Source organism: Anomaloglossus baeobatrachus, chromosome 4 (assembly GCF_048569485.1).
Source record: "Anomaloglossus baeobatrachus isolate aAnoBae1 chromosome 4, aAnoBae1.hap1, whole genome shotgun sequence".
Classification (NCBI taxonomy): domain Eukaryota; kingdom Metazoa; phylum Chordata; class Amphibia; order Anura; family Aromobatidae; genus Anomaloglossus; species Anomaloglossus baeobatrachus.
Window position 1 is genome coordinate 518,734,099 of NC_134356.1, and position 13,917 is coordinate 518,748,015.

The 13,917-nt window shown below is 50.4% G+C and overlaps 1 protein-coding gene across 2 annotated transcripts in view; it reads left to right on the forward strand.

The window, feature by feature from the left end:
* The window catches only part of TUBGCP4 (tubulin gamma complex component 4), a 115,003-nt gene that overhangs the window by 64,730 nt on the left and 36,356 nt on the right, over positions 1 to 13,917 (forward strand). For both annotated transcript variants that reach the window (XM_075345868.1, XM_075345869.1), the window contains exons 10-11: positions 8,088 to 8,138; positions 9,760 to 9,865. In XM_075345868.1, the coding sequence (XP_075201983.1) occupies positions 8,088 to 8,138; positions 9,760 to 9,865 (157 nt within the window). The remainder of the gene's footprint in view (positions 1 to 8,087; positions 8,139 to 9,759; positions 9,866 to 13,917) is intronic.

A 13,917-nucleotide genomic window follows, 5' to 3' on the forward strand; every position in this document is an offset into this window, starting at 1 on the left:
TCCGCTAATGATTCCAATCAATTTTGCTGTCAAATGGTGCCCTTCTCTTCTGAGCCCCGCCATGCGCCCAACAATTACTTTCCACCACATGTGAGGTATCTGCGTACTCAGGAGAAAATGGACAATATGTTTTATGGTGCATTTTTTCCTGATACCCTTGTGAAAAAAAAAGCTACCTAGTTGAAGCAACAGTTTTGTGGTAAAAAAAATGTTTTTTCTTTTCACGGCTCAACGTTATAAACTTCTGTGAAGCCCCCAGGTGTTCAAAGTGCTCATCAAACATCTAGAAAAAATATTTGAAGGCTCTAGTTTCCAAAATGGGGTCACTTGTGGGGGAGCTCCATTGTTTAGGCACCTCAGGGGGTCTTCAAACCCGACATGGCGTCCGCTAATGAGTGCAGCTAATTTTGTGTTCAAAAATTCAAATGGCGCTCCTTGCCTTTCGACCTCTGCCGTGCACCCAAACAATTGATTTTTAGCGTACTCAGGAGTAAATGCATAATAAATTGTAGGGTGCACTTTCTCTTTTCTCCCTTTTTATTTAATTTTATGGCTAAAGTAACATTTTTGTGTTAAAAAGTAAAATTTTCATTTTTTCCTTCCACATTGCTTTGGTTCCTGTGACGCACCTAAAGGGTTAATAAACTTCTTGGATGTGGTTTTGAGCAGTGTGAGGGGTGCAGTTTTTAGAATGGGGTCACTTTTGGGTATTTTCTGTCACCTCGGCCTCTCAAAGGCACTTCAAATGTGATGTGGTCCCTAAAAAAAATATTTTGTAAATTTTGTTGGAAAAATTAGAAATTGCTGATGAACTTTGACCCCTTCTAACTTCCTAACGAAAAAAAAATTTCTTTCGAAAATTGCGCTGGTGTAAAGTTGACAAGTGGGAAATGTTATTTAGTAACTATTTTGTGTGACATATCTCTCAGATTTATGGCCATAAATTTTCAAAGTTTGAAAATTGCGAAATTTTCCAAATTTTCGCACAATTTCCTAAATTTTCACAAATAAACGCAAAAAATATCGGCCTAAATTTACCACTGACATGAAGTACAATATGTCACGAAAAAACAATCTCAGAATCGCCAGGATCCGTTGAAGCGTTCCAGAGGTATAACCTGTCAAAGTGACACTGGTCAGAATTGCAAAAAATGGCCCGGTCATTAGGGTGTTTTAGTGGCCGGGGGTGAAGGGGTTAAAAGAGTTGGCGTTCAAGTGACGCACAAAGCCCTCAAGCTCTGAGGTAGAAATGAAAATGAATCCCTTTATTAAATTGTAGTATACAAATGGCACATTATACTAATGGGACACAATGCAAGTGCGGAATCAGAAAAGAGGAATAGGGCTCCTGGAAAATAATCATAAAGCACCCTGCATAATGGCTACATATCTAGATAACATGCCACATAAATGACAATATATTGTAATTACAAGTGATCAGCTAACAATAAGGGATTATAAAGTGGGAAGCATACTACAGGTGGTCCAGGAACCAAGTACACCACCCACTCGTAGGAATAATACATGGACTACATGAAAGATGTAGCCATGACTAAACTTGTGGGGAGTATGGCGTGGAACAAATCCACAACATGGAGCTGATTCAGGAAAACAAAAAAACACCCATGGGAGCAAGAATGTATATGCAATATAAATTATGCAACCATGATGGCACCCTCCAGATCGGGGCATGTGTAAGAAATAAAGCATTACCCCACGGGGAACCAAGGATCCTCTGCTCCCGGCACGCGTTTCGCAAGAAATGCTTCATATGAACATAGTAGTGTGTGAAAAATGTACCGTTTTTTTTTTGTTTTTTAAATCTTTCAATCCCACAGGACAAGGGGATTGTGATCTCTTTTACTCAGATGGCGGAATCTTGAGTAAGTGGCAGAGATATTTTCAAAAGTCTATGAAATCCAGCATAAGCCACAGATACATAATGGCGCATTTCTGCCGGAAGATCATCCATTTTCTTTATCGTTCCTATGGGAGACCCAGCCATTGGGTGTATAGCTTCTGCCTCCGGAGGACACACAAAGTACTACACCTAAAAGTGTAGCTCCTCCCTCTGAGCTTATACACCCCCTGGAGAACCAGATCTAGCCAGTTTATCGCTTTGTGTTCAGGAGGCATACATCCACACATGCATTCTCATCTGATTTTTCATTTTTGGAAAGAGTTTGAAGAAAAGCGGGTCCAAGCCTGGACCCCCGGCATGTCCCTTCTCACCCCACTGTGTCGGCGGTGCTGTTAAGGTTGATTCCAAGGCTGGAGCCTTACATGCCGTGCTCCTTCACCATCCCTCTGGGGCTCTGGCTTGAAGTGGGAGCCAGCACGGTTCTCCATGCTTGGCAGGAGACCGGTCTCCATCTGCAGCCCTTCAGGATCCTGCTGGACCGGAGCGCTCATCCCCAGGGACTTGGAACCCTGCGTCTCAGCAAGCTAAGTACCTGAGACTTTTATATATGGGGGTCCCTTGTACTTTATTGTTGTGGGAGAGTGTGCTGAGTGTTTTTTGTGACATTTCCGGCGGGTTCTCTGGCTGTTGCCTGAGAACCGCGCCGATGGTGCCTGCGCGCCGGCCGCACCGCTCAAATTTAGGCCCCGGCTTCGCCGGAGGCCTACTTTCGGTTTCACTGCCATCGCATGTCATTCATGCAGAGGGACAGTGCGGCTCCGCCCAGCGGCCGTTCTACACAGGGGAGAGACCCTCCTCACTGAGTTCATGTCTCCTCCCCTGTAGATCTCTATGGCGCTTCAGATCCCGCTCCCAGAGTGAGTCCCGCCCCCTCTCTTCACTCCGGCGCCATTTTCTCAGCGTTCTTCCCTGTGATCAGCGCTGGCTGCAGCATCCCTGCTGAGGTGCTTGGGGGTCCGGGCTTTGGGATCTGGAGGGCACACAAACCGCTCCAGCGGTCTGGTAAGCCACAACCTCCGGTTGTGGACCTTCTGTATATACTCTCTGGGGGTCATTCTGGCAGAGCCCCCACTCCAGCAGCATGTATCACACGAGGAGCAAGGCTCCAAAGCTGTATTCAGTATGCACTGCATGTAAGCTCCTACTGTCTGAACCGAGCACCTATCCACATTGTGATGCCTGCTCTAACCTGACGATGCCTCAGCCTGGAATCGCCCCCCCAGTGGTCTCTCAGGCTGCTCCGGTCCCTGTGGCTGAACCCCCGGCTTGGGTAGAATCCTTTTCTAGAATCCTTTTCTAGGTCTATCTCCCAATCTTTTGCCGACTCCATGGGACAGCTGTCCAGGACTTTGCTGAACATGCATCAGCCCCCTTCACAGGGTGCCTCTGCTGCTAGGGCTCTCTCAGCGGAGCTCACAGAGGATTCATCATCTGGTCCAAGACCCCGTCCTCCTAAAAGGAGACGCAGGGCTCCCTCTCCTTCCTCGTCCCGCGGCTCTGATTCAGGAGCTGACTCGCAGGACGAGGAGGATGCCTTTACAGGGGGCTCGGAGGCTAACTCCATGTGCCCCATTGATATGTCCGAAAGTGACTCAGATGTTAGTGATTTGATTGCGTCCATTAATTCTGTACTGGATCTCAATCCGCCAGTATCAGAGGAGCAACCCTCTCTGGCAGAAAAGCACCAGTTTACCTCGCCTAAGAGGACAAAGAGTGTGTTCTTTAACCACTCCAGTTTTCAGGCCGCTGTGTCCAAGCCTAGGGCCTGTCCTGACAAACGCTTTCCAAAGCGTGGTTCTGATGACCGGTTTCCATTTCCACCTGAGGTGGTCAAGGAGTGGTCTCATTCACCAAAGGTAGACCCCCCGGTGTCTAGACTCTCAGCCCGGACCGTTGTATCAGTGGTTGATGGCACCTCTCTTAAGGATTCCACTGACCGCCAGGTCGACCTTCTGGCCAAATCTGTATATGAGGCGGCGGGGGCCTCGTTCTCCCCAACTTTTGCAGCAGTGTGGGCTCTCAAAGCCATCTCTGCTTCTCTAGAGGAGATGCATTCCCTCGCCAGGGAATCTATGCCCGAAGTGGTTGCTTTAACTTCCCAAGCTTCAGCTTTTTCATCCTATGCCATGTATCCCATGCTGGAGGCTTCTCACCGCACTGCGGTGGCTTCGGCTAATTCCCTATCCACAGGATCCTGTGGCTTCGAGAGTGGAAGGCAGATGCTTCCTCAAAGAAGTTCCTTGCTGGACTCCCTTTTGCTGGGTCCAGGCTGTTCGGTGAACAGCTGGATGAAATTATTAAGGAGGCTACTGGCGGGAAGAGTACTTCCATGCCACAAACCAAAACCAGGAAACCTGTCCAGGGTAGGAATCAGTCGAGGTTTCGTTCCTTTCGTTCCTCCAACTGGTCGTCCTCTAAGCCCTCGGCCTCGTCCACTAACTCAGCCAAGGACCAAAAATCCAGCTGGCGCACAAAAGCGCGTCCACAGAAGACCGCAGGAGCTGCTGCCACTAAGGCAGCCTCCTCTTGACTATCTGTCCGCGCCAGCAACGTCCTTAGTCGGTGGCAGGCTCTCCCACTTTGGCGACGTGTGGTTTCAACACGTCTCCGATCAGTGGGTGCGGGATATCATCTCCCACGGCTACAGGATAGAATTCTCTTCCAACCCGCCAAACAGATTTTTTCTGTCAACTCCCCCCTGCTCCAAGGCCGCCGCCTTCTCTCAGGCCGTGGCATCCTTGCAGGCCAACGGAGTAATTGTACCGGTTCCCGCCCGGGAACGGTTCAGAGGTTTCTACTCAAATCTCTGCTTAGTCCCCAAAAAGGACGGTTCCTTCCGGCCCATCCTGGATCTCAAGCTTCTCAACAAGCATGTTCAGGTGCAGCATTTTCGCATGGAGTCTCTGCGGTCAGTCATTGCCTCAATGACCCAAGGGGATTTCCTGGCATCCATCGACATCAGAGATGCCTATCTGCATGTGCCAATTGCAGTTTCACACCAGCGTTGGCTACGTTTTGCAATCGGAGAGGAACATTTCCAATTCGTGGCTCTCCCCTTCGGGTTAGCCACGGCTCCTCGGGTATTCACCAAGGTCATGGCAGCAGTGGTTGCGGTTCTACACCTCCAGGGGTTGGCAGTGATTCCTTACCTGGACGACCTTCTAGTCAAGGCTTCATCCAGCGCAGACTGTCAGCGGAGTGTCTCGCTCACTCTCGCCACTCTAGCCCAATTCGGGTGGCTTGTCAATCTGCCCAAATCCACTCTGACTCCGACCCAGAGGCTCACGTACCTAGGGATGCAGTTCGAGACTCTGCCGGCACTTGTGAAGCTGCCCTTAGTCAAACAGCAGTCCCTCCAACTAGCGGTGCGCTCTCTGCTGAGGCCCTGCCGTTATTCCATCAGGCACCTGATGCAGGTGCTGGGTCAGATGGTGGCGTCAATGGAGGCTGTTCCCTTTGCCCAGTTCCATCTGCGTCCTCTGCAGCTGGACATTCTCCGCTGTTGGGACAAGCGGCCTTCCTCTTTGCACAGGCTAGTGGCTCTGTCGCCACTGACCAGGAGCTCTCTTCAGTGGTAGCTTCGGCCCCTCTCTCTGTCTCAGGGGCGCTCCTTCCTGGCCCCGTCCTGGGTGATCCTCACCACGGCTGCCAGTCTATCCGGCTGGGGAGCGGTATGTCTCCACCACCGAGTGCAGGGCACTTGGACTCCGTCCGAGTCAGCCCTCTCGATCAATGTGCTGGAACCCAGAGCTGTGCTTCTAGCTCTCCTAGCCTTTCACCACCTGTTGGCGGGCAAGCACATCCGAGTCCAGTCAGACAACGCGACAGCGGTTGCCTACATCAATCACCAAGGCGGGACACGCAGCCGCCTGGCAATGTTGGAGGTTCAACGCATCCTTCAATGGGCGGAGGACTCCAAGTCCACCATATCCGCAGTCCACATCCCAGGCGTGGAAAACTGGGAAGCAGATTATCTCAGCCGTCAAACCGTGGACAGTGGCGAGTGGTCCCTGCATCCGGCAGTGTTTCAGTCAATCTGCCGCAAGTGGGGCACTCCGGACGTGGACCTAATGGCATCTCGTCACAACAACAAAGTTCCTGTTTACGTGGCTCGCTCTCACGATCCTCAGGCCTTCGCCGCAGACGCTCTGGTTCAAGACTGGTCCCAGTTTCGTCTGTCCTACGTGTTTCCCCCTCTAGCTCTCTTGCCCAGAGTTCTGCGCAAGATCAGAATGGAGGGCCGTCGAGTCATCCTCATTGCTCCGGACTGGCCCAGGCAAGCTTGGTACCCGGACCTGCTCCATCTGTCCGTAGAGGTGCCGTGGCATCTTCCGGACCGTCCAGACCTTCTCTCACAAGGTCCGTTTTTCCGCCAGAATTCTGCGGCTCTCAGATTGACGGCGTGGCTCTTGAGTCCTGGATCCTGACGGCTTCTGGTATCCCCCCTGAAGTCATCTCCACTATGACTGAGGCCCGTAAGTCTTCCTCTGCCAAGATCTATCACAGGACTTGGAAGATTTTCCTGTCCTGGTGTCGCTCTTCCGGCCATTCTCCTTGGCCTTTTTCCTTGCCGACCCTTCTGTCTTTTCTACAGTCCGGTCTGCAGCTAGAACTATCCCTCAACTCTCTCAAGGGACAAGTCTCAGCTTTGTCAGTTCTGTTCCAGCGGCGTATCGCCCGGCTGGCTCAGGTCCGCACCTTCATGCAAGGTGCGTCTCACATCATCCCGCTTTATCGGCGGCCCTTGGATCCCTGGGACCTCAATTTGGTTCTCACGGTTTTGCAGAAACCCCCCTTTGAGCCTCTTAGGGAGGTTTCTTTGTTTCGTCTTTCACAGAAGGTGGTCTTTCTAGTGGCCATAACTTCCCTCAGGAGAGTCTCTGATTTAGCTGCGCTCTCTTCGGAGTCACCTTTTTTGTTTCTTCATCAGGACAAGGTGGTTCTCCGTCCGACTCCGGACTTTCTCCCGAAGGTGGTTTCTCCTTTCCACCTTAACCAGGACATTACCCTACCTTCCTTTTGTCCGGCTCCTGTTCATCGCTTTGAAAAAGCGTTGCATACTCTGGATCTGGTGCGGGCGCTCCGGATCTATGTGTCTCGCACCGCTGCTCTTAGGCGGTGCACCTCTCTTTTTGTGCTAACCACAGGTCGGCGTAAGGGCCTCTCTGCTTTTAAGCCGACCTTAGCCCGTTGGATTAGGTCGACCATTTCGGATGCCTACCAGTGTTCTCAGGTGCCTCTCCCGCCGGGGATCAAGGCACACTCGACCAGAGCTGTCGGTGCCTCTTGGGCTTTCAGGCACCAGGCTACGGCTCAGCAAGTCTGTCAGGCTGCCACTTGGACTAGCCTGCATACCTTTTCAAAGCACTACCAAGTGCATGCTCATGCTTCGGCAGATGCGAGCTTGGGCAGACGCATCCTTCAGGCGGCTGTCGCCCACTTGTGAAGTTAGGCTCCGCCTACTTCTCAGTTTTTCTGTTTATTCCCACCCATGGACTGCTTTGAGACGTCCCAATGTCTGGGTCTCCCATAGGAACGATAAAGAAAAAGAGAATTTTGTTTACTTACCGTAAATTCTTTTTCTTATAGTTCCGTATTGGGAGACCCAGCACCCTCCCTGTTGCCTATTGGCAATTTCCTTGTTCCGCGTGTTATCACCGGCTGTTGTCGTAGACAGAGGCTCCGGTTGTTCCGGTTCTTGCTCTGTTTTTACTTGTGGGTGGCTATTCTCCTTCAGCTTTTGCACTAAACTGGCTAGATCTGGTTCTCCAGGGGGTGTATAAGCTCAGAGGCAGGAGCTACACTTTTAGGTGTAGTACTTTGTGTGTCCTCCGGAGGCAGAAGCTATACACCCAATGGCTGGGTCTCCCAATACGGAACTATAAGAAAAAGAATTTACGGTAAGTAAACAAAATTCTCTTTTATTGCCCTCTAGCACAAGAAGGGGACGTTGCATGTGAATAGTTATTACACTGCAATCCACTTCTGTCTTGTGTGTGTACAGTACTATGCTGCTGCAGAACCTCATGACACATGCCTCTGGGTTACCGTTTACCATTTGTAGCTGACTCTTTATTTCGTATGCACTACAAGTGACATTCATAAAAGCCTAATAGATTTTCTGTAACAGCATAGTCGTTGAAGTGTTATGTTCTGTTCTTTTCAGCACCTGTGGAAACTCATGGTCGAGGAGTCTGATTTGATAGGACAATTAAAGGTAAGGGCTGAAGATAAAGGCGGGTACTTATTAAAGGTAGTTGTATGACACTTTTTTAGATTATATACATATAACAAAATAATTATGGCTTTTACCCCTCTGGACAGTTAACTGTAATGGGCAAGGCCAACCACTGAATGTTGTCTGACTGATTTACTATAATTAACGCCAGAAGTTGGTGCAAAACCTACGCATAGTTATAGCAAGCAGTTTTCAAATTGTGGTGCACAGACAGCCGAAATGTGCCACATTATTAAGTGATGTGCACCTCCTTAATAAATTTGGCACATCTTATATTAATGCATATAATACCCCAGTTTAAGTAAACGTGAAGTGTTTTCTCATATGTAGACATTCACCTATTAATCTAAGTTTAGTAGAGATGGGCGAACCCACAGATGTTCAGGTTTGGTGGGTACGGCCGTACTTTAAAAAAAATAAATAAAAAGTTTGGTTCCGGACTTCAACCCGAACATCTGTCCTGACGCCGAAACCAATATAAGTCTATGGGAACCTAAATATTGCTGTAAAATGGTGGTAGAAATGGCTAGGGGGCGCAAAGTAGGACCGTTATACTTACCGAGTCTCCTGCGCAGCTGTAACACTACTTCCGTATCTCTCATCATAGTTACTTCTTCCCACGGTCAGTCTGTGATTGGTGGCAGTCAGACTGCGCTCCCACCCTGTGTGACAACATCTGTGATCGGCTGGAATCACACATGCTGTCTGCATCCCTATAGTGTGTAAAAATAAAATTGGTGTATGGTCCCCCATATTGTGATACCAAGTGTAGATAAAACATACGGATACAGGCTGCAGCCCCCAGCCATGCTCGTTATCTTGGTTATGTATCAAAATAGGAGGGACACAATTTGACTTTTCTTTTTAATTATTTTTATTAATTAAAAATCCTGCATGCAGTCCCCCCCCCACCCCCCCTCCTCGTCTATTTTGATACCCAGATATGAAAAAGCCAACACCTGGGGGCTGGTATTCTCAGACTAGGGAGGACCACAGTTATTGAGCCCCCCAGGCTCAAAATATCAGCTCAAAGCCACCAGAATTGTTGCATTCATTACATGCGACAATTCCGGCAATTTAACTGGCTCATCCCAATTGCAGTGGTGCGGTGACAATCACGGTAATATGAGTGGTTAATGATAGCTCACAGCTGCCACTAAGCCCTAGATTAGTAATGGGTAGGGTCTATGAGACCTCCCCCATTATTAATCATGTAAGTGAAAAGAAACACAAACACTGAAAAAAATCCTTTATTTGAAATACACAATAAAAATCCACCCTCTTTCTCCAACTTATTAACCCCGCAAACACCCAGATCTGACGTAATCCACAGAAGGTCTCACAATGATCCCAGCTCTGCTACATAATGAAGTCGCAGTGCTTCAGGCACATTACATAACATGACCGCACGCTGCGGCTTCAGGCAGAGACTGAATGAGCTGCAGCTGTGACGTTACTTTTATCTGCGGTTACAGAGGTGAACTCATTGACTTCTATGAAACCTACATCTGGCAAATGTCACCAAGTAATCTCATTTTTTTTTTTTTTCTGTATTTTGGTGTCTATGAAAAAAATATATTTTCTTCATTTCCTCTTTCAGATAATAAAAGATTTCTACCTGTTAGGAAGAGGTGAACTGTTTCAGGCCTTTATAGACCTAGCCCAACACATGCTGAAAACGCCACCTACTGCTGTCACAGAACATGGTGAGTGTTATATAAGCTGGTCTAGAAAATACAGATTGTATGTGCACAGCATGGCACTGCCATATATGTGTGTTTTAATTAATTTATTACTATATATGTATGTGTATGTAATTGTGTATTTGTATAATGAGGGTGCGACCTAAGGATATCAATACCCTATTTTAAGATGTGCAGAATTATCAGGAACCATGTTTTCCTCAGGCAAAATGGTCCAAAAAGAGCTGTAACAACTTTGTCTTTCCAGAGTGAGTCAAAAGTTTTACAGACTGAAGGCTACTTTACACACTGCGATATCGGTCCCGATATCGCTAGTGTGGGTACCCGCCCCCATCTGTTGCGCGACACGGTCAAATCGCTGCCCGTGCCGCACAACATCGCCCTGACCCGTCACACATACTTACCTGCCCGGCGACGTCGCTATGACCGGCGAACCGCCTCCTTTCTAAGGGGGCGGTCCGTGCGGCGTCACAGCGACGTCACTGAGCGGCCGCCCAATAGCAGCGGAGAGGCGGAGCTGAGCGGGACGTAACATCCCGTCCACCTCCTTCCTTCCGCATTGCAACCGGGAGGCAGGTAAGGAGAGGTTCCTCGTTCCTGCGGTGTCACACGGAGCGATGTGTGCTGCCGCAGAAATGAGGAACAACCTCGTTACTGCTGCAGTAACGATATTTGAGAAAGGACCCCCATGTCACCGATGAGCGATTTTGCACGTTTTTGCAACGATGCAAAATCGCTCATCGGTGTCACACGCAACGGCATCGCTAATGCGGCCGGATGTGCGTCACCAATTCCGTGACCCCAACAAGTTCGCATTAGCGATGTCGTAGCGTGTAAAGCCCCCTTTACTCTGCACACTCGCTTGAAATTGCTAAGATATTGGGGTGTCATCACAGAACCATCAAAGGTTTTGTTGCAAATAGTGAACAGGGTCGTAAAAATGTGTTGAGAGAAAATATCCACATTAACTACCAAAGATTTAAGGCCAAAAAAATTCAAAGTTTGAAAATTGCAGATTTTTTGCAAATTTCCAATGTTTTCACAAATAACCCCCCAAATTATTGCCCTAAATTTGCCACTATCATGACCTGGACCTGCCTCACCACCCGGGCAAGTGCCGGGGCCCTGGGCAGCCGGGAGGGGGGACACACGACTACCCACTCGTGGTCGTCAGGAGCAGGTCGACGCTAGCTTTCCTGTGGCCACCGGGCACCACAGACAGTGCTCCAGCAGGCAGCCAGCAAAGTGCGCACTTTAAACCAGCCGAGAAAGCGCACACGTGCATTGCAGGCTGGGGTTCACCTGTGGGCAGAGCCAGCACGCAATGCACTTTTGTCCCACAGATGGAGAGGAGCAGCAGCCCACCCCCAGCGTTCTCTAGTGCTGCTTGCGTGTACCCTCAGCATCATCCAGTGCTGCTTGTATATGCCCCCAGCATCCCCAGGGCCAGTATGTATGCTCCCAGGGCCAGTGTGTATGCCCCACTGGCCACAAAGTCAGTGTGTATGCCCTACAGGCCTTCCAGGGCCAGTATATATGCTCCACAGGTCCCTAGCGGCCCTAGTGCCAGAATGTATGCCCCACAAGGCCCCATCATCCCCCAGTAATGTGGATGTTCCTCACTGACCACAGTAATGTGTATGCCACTGCCCACGCACTGACCACAGTAATGTGTATGCCACTGCCCACGCACTGACCACAGTAATGTGTATGCCACTGCCCACGCACTGACCACAGTAATGTGTATGCCACTGCCCACCCACTGACCACAGTAATGTCTATGCCCCCCACTGATGTCTATGCACCCCCAGTAATGTGTATTCCCCCTAGATACCCCAGTAACATGTATGCCCCACCCAATGCTGTTTATGCCCCCTGTAATGTATTTGCCCTCAGACCCCCTGTGATGTATATACAGCAGGGTCAGTGTGCACTGTCATGTCTGTTAGAGACGGCCATCATGCAGCACGGCCTACACAGCCATTTCTTTATCGTTCCTTTGGGAGACCCAGACCTTGGGTGTTTAGCTTCTGCCTCCGGAGGACACACAAAGTACTACACCTAAAAGTGTAGCTCCTCCCTCTGAGCTTATACACCCCCTGGTGAGCCAGTCCCAGCCAGTTTATCGCTTTGTGTTCAGGAGGCATACATCCACACATGCATTCTCATATGATTTTTTGCTTTTTGGAAAGAGATTGAAGAAGTGAGGGGCCACGTCTGGACCCCAGGCATGTCCCTTCTCACCCCACTGTGTCGGTGGTGTTGTAAGGTTGATTTCCAAGGCTGGAGCCTTACATGCCGTGCTCCTTCACCATCCCTAATGGGCTCTGGCTTGAAGTGGGAGCCAGCGCGGTCTCCATGCCTTGCAGGAGCCCGGTCTCCGTCCACAGCCCTTTCGGACTCTGCTGGTCGGAGCACTCATCCCCAGGGACCTGGCCCTGCGTCTCAGCAGCTAAGTACCTGAGAAGTTCATATGTTGGGGGTCTATGTCCTTTATTGTATGGGGAGAGTGTGTTTGCTGTATTTATTTTGGCATTTCCGACGGGTTCTCTGGCTTTCGCCCGAGAACCGCGCCGATGGTGCCTGCGCGTTGGCCTCGCTGCTCAAATTTAGGCCCTGGCTTCGCCGGAGGCCTAGTTTCTGTTACCGGCCCTCGCATGTCACTCATGCAGAGGGACAGGCACGGCTCCTCCCGGCGGCCGTCCTGCACAGGGGAGGGACACTCCCCACTGCTTGTGCGTGACTCCTCCCCTGCAGGTCTCTATGGCCCTCCAGATCCCGCTTTCCTACAGGGACGCCCCCGTCCCGCCCCCTCTCTTCGCTCCGGCGGCCATTTTCTTGGACAGGGTTCACTCTGCGCTGGGCCATCCTGCACTCTGCATCCCTGCTGAGGTGCTGTGCATTGGGGGTCCAGGCTTTGGGATCTGGAGGGCACACAACACCACTTCCAGCGGTCTGGTAAGCCACAGCCGGTCTCTGGTTGTGGACCTCTGTATATACTCCCTGGGGTTCATTCTCTTTGAAGAAGCTGTCCCCACTCCAGCAGCATGTCTCACATGAGGAGCAAGGCTCCAAAGCTTTATACTGTATGCGCTGCATGTAAGCTCCTGCTGCCTGAACTGAGCACCTATCCACATTGTGATGTCTGCTCTAACTTGGAGGTGCCACAGCCTGGAGCCTCACCCCCAGTGGTCTCTCAGGCTGCTTCTGCACCTGTGGCTGAACCCCCGGCCTGGGTAGAGTCCTTCTCTAGGTCTATCTCCCAGTCCTTTGCTGAGTCCATGGGACTTCTGTCCAGGACTGTGATGAATATGCATCAGCCCCCTTCACAGGGTGCCTCTAATGCTCTTGCTAAGGGTCCTTTAGGATCCCTATCATCTGACCTCCGTCCACCGGAGCTCACAGAGGATTCATCATCAGGGCACAAACCCCGTCCTCCTAAGAGGAGCCGCAGGGTTTCCTCTCCCTCCTCATCCCGCGGCTCTGATTCAAGAGCTGACTCGCAAGATGAGGAGGATGCCTTTACAGGGGGCTCTGAGGCTAACTCCATGTGCCCCATTGATCTTTCCGAGGGTGACTCAGATCTTAGTGACTTGATTGCTTCCATTAATTCTGTACTGGATCTCAATCCGCCAGTATCAGAGGAGCAACCCTCTCTGGCAGAAAAGCACCAGTTTACCTCGCCTAAGAGAGTAAAGAGTGTGTTCTTTAACCACTCCAGTTTTCAGACCGCTGTGACCAAACCCAGGGCCTGTCCTGACAAACGCTTCCCAAAGCGTGGTTCTGATGACCGTTTTCCCTTTCCACCTGAGGTGGTCAAGGAGTGGGCTCACTCCCCAAAGGTAGACCCTCCGGTGTCTAGGCTCTCAGCCCGGACCGTTGTGTCGGTGGCTGATGGCACTTCCCTTAGGGATTCCACTGACCATCAGATTGACCTTCTGGCCAAATCCGTGTATGAAGCGGCGGGGGGCGCGTTTTCCCCAACTTTTGCAGCAGTGTGGGCTCTCAAAGCCATCTCTGCTTCTCTAGAGGAGATGCATTCCCTCACCAGGGAA